Source organism: Dicentrarchus labrax, unplaced genomic scaffold (genome assembly GCF_905237075.1).
Source record: "Dicentrarchus labrax unplaced genomic scaffold, dlabrax2021, whole genome shotgun sequence".
Classification (NCBI taxonomy): Eukaryota; Metazoa; Chordata; class Actinopteri; family Moronidae; genus Dicentrarchus; species Dicentrarchus labrax.
The window spans coordinates 3,139,477-3,148,708 of record NW_026136720.1 but is presented as its reverse complement, the minus strand read 5'-3'; the positions used below and the strand labels follow the sequence as shown (position 1 = coordinate 3,148,708).

The 9,232-nt window shown below is 44.2% G+C and overlaps 1 protein-coding gene across 1 annotated transcript in view; it reads right to left on the bottom strand.

Moving 5' to 3' along the window:
* Positions 1–420: 420 nt before the first annotated feature.
* abce1 (ATP-binding cassette, sub-family E (OABP), member 1) overlaps positions 421–9,232 on the bottom strand; it is an 8,873-nt gene continuing 61 nt past the window's right edge. The window contains exons 1-19 of the mRNA XM_051381015.1: positions 9,150–9,232; positions 7,839–7,980; positions 7,654–7,739; positions 7,363–7,460; positions 6,785–6,902; positions 6,240–6,377; positions 6,081–6,150; positions 5,849–5,945; positions 5,665–5,754; positions 4,897–5,018; positions 4,081–4,205; positions 3,862–3,958; positions 3,609–3,668; positions 3,330–3,388; positions 2,741–2,851; positions 2,106–2,248; positions 1,867–1,989; positions 1,668–1,779; positions 421–848 (exon numbers count right to left, since the gene is read on the bottom strand). The exon at positions 9,150–9,232 is cut by the window's right edge and continues 61 nt beyond it. Coding sequence (XP_051236975.1) covers positions 801–848; positions 1,668–1,779; positions 1,867–1,989; positions 2,106–2,248; positions 2,741–2,851; positions 3,330–3,388; positions 3,609–3,668; positions 3,862–3,958; positions 4,081–4,205; positions 4,897–5,018; positions 5,665–5,754; positions 5,849–5,945; positions 6,081–6,150; positions 6,240–6,377; positions 6,785–6,902; positions 7,363–7,460; positions 7,654–7,739; positions 7,839–7,941 — 1,800 coding nt within the window. The 5' untranslated portion in view covers positions 7,942–7,980; positions 9,150–9,232 and the 3' untranslated portion in view covers positions 421–800. The remainder of the gene's footprint in view (positions 849–1,667; positions 1,780–1,866; positions 1,990–2,105; positions 2,249–2,740; positions 2,852–3,329; positions 3,389–3,608; positions 3,669–3,861; positions 3,959–4,080; positions 4,206–4,896; positions 5,019–5,664; positions 5,755–5,848; positions 5,946–6,080; positions 6,151–6,239; positions 6,378–6,784; positions 6,903–7,362; positions 7,461–7,653; positions 7,740–7,838; positions 7,981–9,149) is intronic.

The window sequence follows — 9,232 nt, the reverse complement described above, 5'->3', positions numbered from 1 at the left end:
ATGTAACTGAGTACATTTACTCAAGAGTCAGAGTAACTTTTTACTCCACTACATTTCTGTTACTTTCAGATGAATACAAGATAGATTTAATGAATTATAATTTATTATACAGCAGTTTATACATTAGCTCTCTGATATCTGAAGATACATTTTTACTTTATATCCACCTGAACACAATAATTATTATTAATTATTAAAATAATAATCCTATAATGCATTTTATTCTGAAACAGGAAGTACTGCATGAGGAGATTGTTTCCTTTGAATGAATCTTTGGAGTCCTGAAGGTGAATATTTATTATTTAATGAATAAATAAAAAACAAACATTTGTGTGTGTTCAGAGTTTCCGCTGCCGCACTCGGTGTCAGCTCTCTACAGAAAGTGTTGCGTAATAAAAGAAGGGAGAAACTGCTCTTGGATCAGATAGCATCAGTTTATTATCATTTGTTGTAAATGGATGAGTGTTAAAATATGCTGCTTAATGTTCCACAATGTCGCTGGCTTGTGAATCCAGCCCAGTATGTTCAGGCTGACGGACACAGAATGCAATGCACTTTTTATTTTAAACGCTTCACAACATTGCCGGCTACTGAACGCAGCCCGGGACACAAAGGCTGATGGGATTTTTTTTTTTATTGATTTTTTTCTCTTTCTTTATGACTTAATAACATATCTGCTGTTTTGTTGAACGCAGCCTGGTTTGTGGTAAATGTCGAGGCTGCGCTCTGACTGCTCCTGAACGCAGCCCCGCCCGCCGGAGCGCCACAGGAAGTCACGATTGGTCACACAGGAAGTCGTCTTAGTCGTCCAGGAAGAAATAGTTCCCGCTCTTCTTCTGTTCCGTGTCCTGGGAGAAAGAGGGCAAAGGTCAGACTCAAATACGGCCGTCCACAGTACCTGCTCTTTGGGTCAGTGGTCTTCAACCTGGGGTCCGAGGACCAACCGGGGTCCTCGAGTAAGTTGTATTAAATATTTTATTTTACTATAAAAAGTTTTATAATCTTAAAACCTCAAAATAAAATATAAAGTCATTTCCTTTTATCATCATTGTTGTTGTAATTCCTACAAGTCACCAGCAGAGGTCAGTGGAGGTTTATCTGTGTGTGTGTGTGTGTGTGTGTGTGTGTGTGTGTGTGGGTTTTAAAATGTTTTTTTTAGACTATACGATGAATCAATAATAAATGAATCTATATTTGAGCTTTACTGTCTTAAAGGGCTCAAACTAACGATTGCTGTCGTTATTAATCAAATGTTTCGTTGTATAAAATTTTAAAATAGTAAAAAGCTGAGCTGACAGATTCAGTTTATTTAATAAAAGAATCTATATTTTAGAGCTGTTGGGCTTTTATAAAAATAAAAATTTTATATTTTACTGTCTTAAAAAGGGCTAAAAACAGCAAATACCGACGTTAGAATGACGTTTCTGCTTAGAGATGGAAAATTAAATCAATTAAAAGATCAAAATACAAAAAGTGCCAGTTCGTCTGTAATCCACTAATGGTTTGCTCTGGGATATTTTTTATTTTCTTTGTTTTCTACAACAGTAAACATCTTAAATATGAACTATTAACTGAATTCCTTCTGCATTTAAACCTTCGTAGATGGTGTGACGGTGTAGTACCGGAGCGGCCACCGGGAGGCGCTGTGTGTTTCTATCTGTTAGTACCTTGATGGAGTTGAGCTTGTTGATGCGCGGCCTGAAGTTGTTCGGGTCTCTTCTGAACGTGATCTCCAACAGCGACAGGAACCGGTTCATCCCGGCCAACAGACTCTGAGGACTGAACAGAAGGTGGGACGTTATTCGAACGTAACGCGCCGCCGGGGTCGATGGCGAGGGCTTTTAGAAACGTGCGTCTGGGTCTTACGTGTTAGCCGCGGTATGCCTGGAGGGAATACCGTCGAACACGATGACTCTGTCGGCCAGGTAGGTCGCCATGATGAAGTCGTGCTCCACCACAAACGCCGTCTTCTTCGCGTGGAGGATGTACCTGCAGGCAGACACACACACACACACCAGAGTCAGACAGACAGGCAGGCAGGCAGACAGGAGGATGAAGGGGAGGGTGGAAGGGAGGAAAGAGAGGAAATAAAAAGTGTTGGTGACCTCTTGATGACCCTGGCGGCCATCAATCTCTGCTCTGAGTCCAGGTAGGCCGAAGGTTCGTCGATCAGATAAACGTCGGCAGGTTTCCCCAAACAGAGAGTGAGAGCGACTCTCTGCAGCTCGCCACCAGACAGGTTCTGCACCTGAGGGAGGAAGAGGAGGAGGAGGAGGAAGAGGAGGAGGAGGAGGAGGTGAGTCTCGGTGAACACGGTGTGAATCTATCGGACTTTTTCCTCGAGCGCCACCGCGAGCGTCACATCCGCGGCTTTGAGTGAAACGTATCAACAAACGTCTGCCAATAAACAGGAAGGCTTTTATTGTGAAAATCTTACTGGAAGTTGCTTTCAGGGCGACATTAATCGGTGCTGTGAGAATATAAACGTTCACCGTGTTTGGGAACATCGGGGGGAAACAGGAAGTTACAGACTGTTACTGGTTCATGCAGATGTTTGAACTGGAGCTTAAAGTTGGATTAAAGATGAACGGTTGCTGTGGTAACGGATAAATCACAAACTGATGGAAGCGTGAGGCGTCTCTACTGTCTTTGATTTCCAAAGAATTTGACAAAAAAATGCAACTATTTTTTGTGTGTGTGTGTGTGTGTGTGTGTGTGTGTGTGTGTGTGTGTGTCTTACATCCTGGTCTATGATGCTCTCTATCTGCATGGGCTTCATGACGTCGGTGATGAATTGTGGGTGAGTGTAGGCGTCTCTGATCTTCTCGTGCAGCAGAGCTCTGACGCTGCCCTGCACACACAAACAAACAAACAAACAAACAAACAAACACACAGATGAATTATTTCACCAACAACACTCAATGAAGCTCGTTAATCCACAAGTTTTAGAATCGATTCATCATTTTAGACACTTTTTCAGAAAGAAATCTAAAATGTGTTGAAATTTGATTTCCTAGTTTTCTCCTACGATCATTAACGGTTAGTTTCTGGATTATTGGACGGACACAAACATTTGAAGGAACTTTTCACACGCCCTAAAAGAATTGATTAACAGAGAATATAATCAGTATTTGCAGCCTCAGACAGAACACACAGTCTCTGGATGTTTCCACTGAGAGATAAACCTGCTCGGAATATAACTTCTATTATTGTTATATCACTGAAACCAACAGAATGAGCCTTTAATAGTCAGACTGCTGTTTAACGCTGAGGAAGAGGAGGAGGAGGAGGAGGAAGAAGAAGAGGAGGAGGAGGCTGATGGAACAGACCTTGAACTTGGGGCTGATGGTCTGAGGCTTGTAGCTGACGTTGAGGATGGGAACCTCACCTGAAAGAGAGAGAGAGAGCAGGTTGAGTGTAAACTGTACGGTGTGTGTGTGTGTGTGTGTGTGTGTGTGTGTGTGTGTGTGTGTGTGTGTGTGTGTGTGTGTGTGTGTGAGTGAGAGATCCAGCAGAGGGCGCTCCACTGTCAGCACACCGTACTGTTGTGTGTCCTGTAAGATACGTTGCCAAGACAACGTCAATGGAAACATGAGACACACACTCACCTCCTCCGTCAGATTTGAGTCCTCCAGCCAACATCCTGATGAAGGTGGTCTTCCCCGTTCCTGCAGACACAAACATCATCATCACATTCACTAATTTAACAGAAAGCAAAGTTCCAGCAGCTCCAACAGATTCTTTAAAATAACATTCAGTCTAAAAATGACTGAATGTTGCTTTACACCAGAATCTTTCAACAGATTAAATCCTGGATCATAAAGTGCAGCCTGTACGTGGTCGTAATAAAGCGGCGCTCACCGTTCTCTCCCAGCATCACCATGATCTCAGAGTCCGTGAACTCTCCCGCTTTGATCTCCAGCGTGAACTCGCCCATCGTCTTCCCCATTTCTGGATACTGAACAACAACAACAACAACGAGTCAGACGTCAGCAGAAGAAGAAAGAAAAAGGGAATGGTGTGAGGAGGAGGAAGAGGAGGAAGAGGAGGAGTTAACCAGAGAGAAATCTAAAGACAGACCTGGTAGTGCCTGAGCCTCTTCACCTCCTCCTCGTTGGCCGTCTCCGCCACCTTGAAGACCAACGAGGTCTCCCGAAACCTGAGATTCTCCGTGGGGACGTAACCGTCCAGGAAGATGTTGATACCTGAAGAAGACGATGAGGAGGAGGTTATTACAGGAAACACTGTGGTTCACTCACAGCTGATAGATGATGATGATGCCCAAATTAAATGTAAGAGCTTTTAAAGATGATATAAAATATAGTTTAACAGCTGATTCCTGAGCAGATAGTCAGAGAATTATTATTTATTATTATTTATTACATAGAGAATGAATTCATATCATTTTATTGTCCGTACTTTAATCAATTAATATGACTGGGACTGGGATTAGCAGCCTGAAACTGATGGATTACACATTATATATTATTATATTATATTATATTAAGTGTGTAACGTCTCCTCACAACCATTCATAAAACAACACATAGTTAACGTCACGGTCTATAGCAGCAAAGAGACAACATTAAAGACATCTGTACATTAAATTTAAGACTATTTATTATCTTCTGAGAACTTTTCTGTGCTGATTTAACTAAATTCAATGTTTATAAAGACTTTACGACCCGCAGAGAACATTATTGTTTCTGAATCTTTCACTGAATTCAGACAGATCGGTGATTATTTAGAGTTTCTAAGTTCCAGTAGATATTATTGTTGGTGTTCCCGGCTGTAGTGAAAACATACCGACCCAACAACCGCAGCATGTTTAATGAATTCATAAAAAGAATAATCATTTAGCAGCGGTTAACGTGTCCACTGTGTGTGTGTTTTTACCCTCTCGGACGCTGAAGGGCATGGTGACGACTCCGTAGGCGCTGGGGACTCCGTACAGACAGCAGATGAAGTCAGACAGGTAGTCCAACACACTCAGGTCGTGCTCCACCACAATAATGTACCTGAGACACACACACACACTTATAATACAGATAATGTAATATGTGGATTCAGAGAATAACTGATGAGCAGATGAAGCTTTGAACTCAGAAGCACAGCGACATCTGGTGGTTGGAAGAACTTACTGCAGCCAAATACATAACATTAATATAATATATTTAAATATAATAATATTATAATATAATATATTCTATCTGAATGTACCTTACTGAGGTAGTTTAGGCTCAGCTGACTCACGTTTTAACTTCACAGTTTATGAAATACTTCACAGGAATCAGATGATATTCATTAATTTAACAGATTACTTTATCAGTTGGTATCAGGTAGAACTGTTCTTACTTCTGGTTGTGCCGATCACATATGTTTATTTATTGAACTACCAGAATAAAAGGCTGCAACCTTTTTAAGGAAAATGAAAATATCTGCTGTACTATGTGTTATTTGACTTTATTAGAACTTTATATCCTTTTTATTAACACTGACTGGAGCTCAGATGTTGTGTGATTATCATCTTAAGCTGCATTAAACTAAAAATCTTTCTGAAGTGACATTAGAGTTTGTGGTTTTCTTCAGTTGACACGATGTGCTGATCATCCGTCTACCTGGAGGAATGAACGACAGGTAATCTGTTTAAACGAGCGGCTCTACCTGTCCGGGGTGATGAGAGAGCGGATGGTGATGGCGGCCTTCAGCCTCTGTTTCACATCCAGATAACTGGACGGTTCGTCAAACATAAAACTGCAGCAGAGAAACAAAGAGAACGGCGTTCAGCTCGGAGGTCAGAGGTCAAATAACAACGATAATGACGATCCGTGGTCGGTCGGCTCCTCACATGTCGGCTCTCTGGATGCAGACGACGGCGCAGGCGAACCTCTGCAGCTCTCCTCCGGACAGATCCTCCACGTTCCTCTCCCGCAGGTGACTCAGATCTGCACCAATGACAACGCAGACGTGGATCGATCAGAAGTGTGACTGATAATCAGATGTATTGATTACATGGATGATTAACAGTCACTGGCTTGTGTAGCTTTGTAAGTTTCTTCAGACGGAATCTCTGAGCTTACCGAGCTGTTTACAGACGATGGTCTGTGTGTCTGTGTCGTCCTTCCTGGTCAGGATGGACCCTACTGACCCCTGGAGGCAGAGATGTGGAATTACAGCCAGTCCTAGATCACTACTACTTTCAGCACTGAACGTGACCTCTGAGCGGTGAACTCATTTACCTTCACGGTCTTCGGGATCTGGTCGACGTACTGCGGTTTGACGATGGCCCGCAGGTCGTCCTCCAGGATTTTGGTGAAGTAGTTCTGCAGCTCAGAACCTCTGAAGTAGGTCAGGATCTCCTGCCAGTCTGGAGGATTCTGGTGTGGAAAAACAACAGTCACATCATCAACAGAACAACATAAGACACAGCAGAGACAGTACAGGAGTTTACAGTGACGGCAGCTCTATATGTAGTTGAGTTGAACTTAAATGATCCCAGATGTTTCCAACAATCAACCAAAAACCATCCACGGTTTAGATCTTGGTGCTTTTTAAATATCTTTGGTGACGTAATGAAGTGGAGGTGGATATTTTCTGTTCTGATCAGGTTTGATATAATCTTGAATGCTTCAGAAGATAAAGCGAGCAGCGACGCCCACTCTTTATCTCCTCAGCACAGCCACAGCGGTGAACAACAATCACACTCGACATTCTCAGCGCCACACGAGGAGGAACGTGGCCGCCTCGCTCTCGCTGTTCTGGGGGGGGCGGGGGAGACACTCACATCGTACTTGCCCAGGTTGGGTTTCTGTTTTCCAGCCAGGATCTTCAGAGCTGTGGACTTGCCGATACCATTGGTCCCCACCAGCCCGAGCACCTCACCGGGCCTGGGTATAGGCAGCCTGCACACACACACACACACACACACACACACACACACACACACACACAATGTACAAACAGTCTATTAGAGGTAGAAGTCCATTTAAACTGTACTGTGGTTCCCAATCTAGGGGTCGGGTCCCTTCGAAGGGTCACTGGATTAATCGGAGGGGTTGGGAGATGATTAACGGGAGAGGAACGAAGAGAAAATAAAGTCCTCAGATTAAACTTAGTTTTTGTTTTTGACTCTTTGGGCCGCTAACAAACAGTCAAGAAAATGTGCTGAAGAGCAACAATCTGGATAAATAACATAATACTGACATTGTGACATGAGCTCACGTCGATCCTCGTCCAACAACAACAACAACTGATCCAGTGTTGTCGCTTTCACGTCGGAGAGAGAGACAGAAAACAACAAACAAAGATTTCTAACAACCGAGTATTCGGGGCTCGAGCGCCACACGAACACGGTGTGCGTACCGGTGCAGTTTGAAGGAGTTGGCGCAGTATCTGTGTGTGGTTTCCTTCTCCAGGTTGCTGGGCAGGTTGACGATCGACAACGCTCCGAACGGACATTTCTGTAACGACAGAGCGCCGTCAGGAGAGACGGGAAAACACAGAACACCTGGCAGCAATGACTCTCTAAGACTACATCGGAAGATTTAGTTGTTAGTCTAGTTTATCTGAGGGACAAATCACTGATCTACATGAGAATATTCTACGATTTCTGCCCACTGAAGATGATTGAATAGAGTCAGAAATGTGTGTTACCTTGATGCAGATGCCGCAGCCTATACACAGAGACTCTGAGATCCAGACGATCTTACTCTGTGGAGTCACCTCGATACACAGCTTACCTGCAAACACACACATTACGATATTAAAAAAAAAAATCAGCGTTTATGTCGTTAAAGCCGAGTGTACGTTCAGGGACCGGGTGTGAGCGCCACACTCACCCATTCGGACCACCGGGCAGCTCTTCTTGCACTCCTGACGGCATTTCTTCGGTTTGCATTTGTCGTGGTTGACGATGGCGATCCTGGTGTTTTTATCCGCCATGATGGAGGGCTGGAATGACGGACGCTAGCACCTGCGGAGCTGAGGGAGAAAGGTGAAGTGAAGAGGAGCAACCATTAAATCCTCCTATCTGAACACACACACACACACACACAGGTAATGGTGATATTCAGGTACCAGAGCCGACAGACAATATCTAAACGTAGGGTCCACAAACGCACCGTTCACTCTGCTGAAGCAACACATTCAATTCTGAACAAAAAAACGCACAGCCTCTGCTTTTAACAAAAGGGCTGCCATACATCTACGACCACACATCCCCTCACTGCGGGCTCCACCGGCTCCACCAGCTCCACCGGCTCCCCACTGGAACCAGACGTAATGGTTTCATACAGATACTGGTTTAATGGAGTTTGATTTTAAGGCCTTTAGGAGGATGCAGTGATGTGAATGAAACTGCTGCGAACCAGTCCAGTTAACGCTTTGCAGTGTTTTGGAGTAGAGAGTGAGTCACACCAGACTCCATTTAAAAATCTGGCCTTTTTATTGTTGCCTGGCCACACAAACAGTACACGCCTGGTCCTACGTGACTGCAGGGCCTTTAACCATTCAGTGGTCTCCGCATTCTCCATGAGACATACCTTTAAACACATAAAGTGAAACATATCAGGAATAACAAATAAAGACTGTATTGTGGATTAGTCTCATTCTCTCGACTACATCCGAGCGCAACGTGACGGGCGGTGGCGAGCAGCACCAAAGTTGGATTTGTCCTCCAATAACCTGCCGACCAATGACTCATTCATGAGCCGAACTCATCAATCAAACCTAACGTTTCACAAAACACCTCCAATCGTGAGCTTTTTTGTTCACACCTTCGTTAAAAAGGCAGAAAACCTTTAAATTGGCAGATTATTGAACGGAGTTTGGCGCACCATCCTTTTTCGGTGCCAGAAACAACGTAATCTTTATGTTTTATGGCTCCGCTCTGGCAGCAGTTATAAACCCGCACTGTGTGACTACCAACCGGCTCTATAAGTAATCTCTATCTGTTAATGTAACGCCACACTGTGAGTTACATTAACACCGTTACCGTTACCGTTACCCGCTGCTAACGGTCGGCTAGCGGTTAGCAGCGGAGGCCCCCCCGCACTCTGACAGCTGCTCCGCGGGCCAACAAGCGGCTCCTTCTCGGGCCAATAAAACCCCGAAAAACGAACAAAATCCCGGCCGCTGCGTTAACAACTCACCCCTCTTCGGCTCCCGTCCCGCGACCGTGAAGAAACCCGCCGAGAAACGACGTGTAGGGACAAACAATCGGGGCTGAAACTTC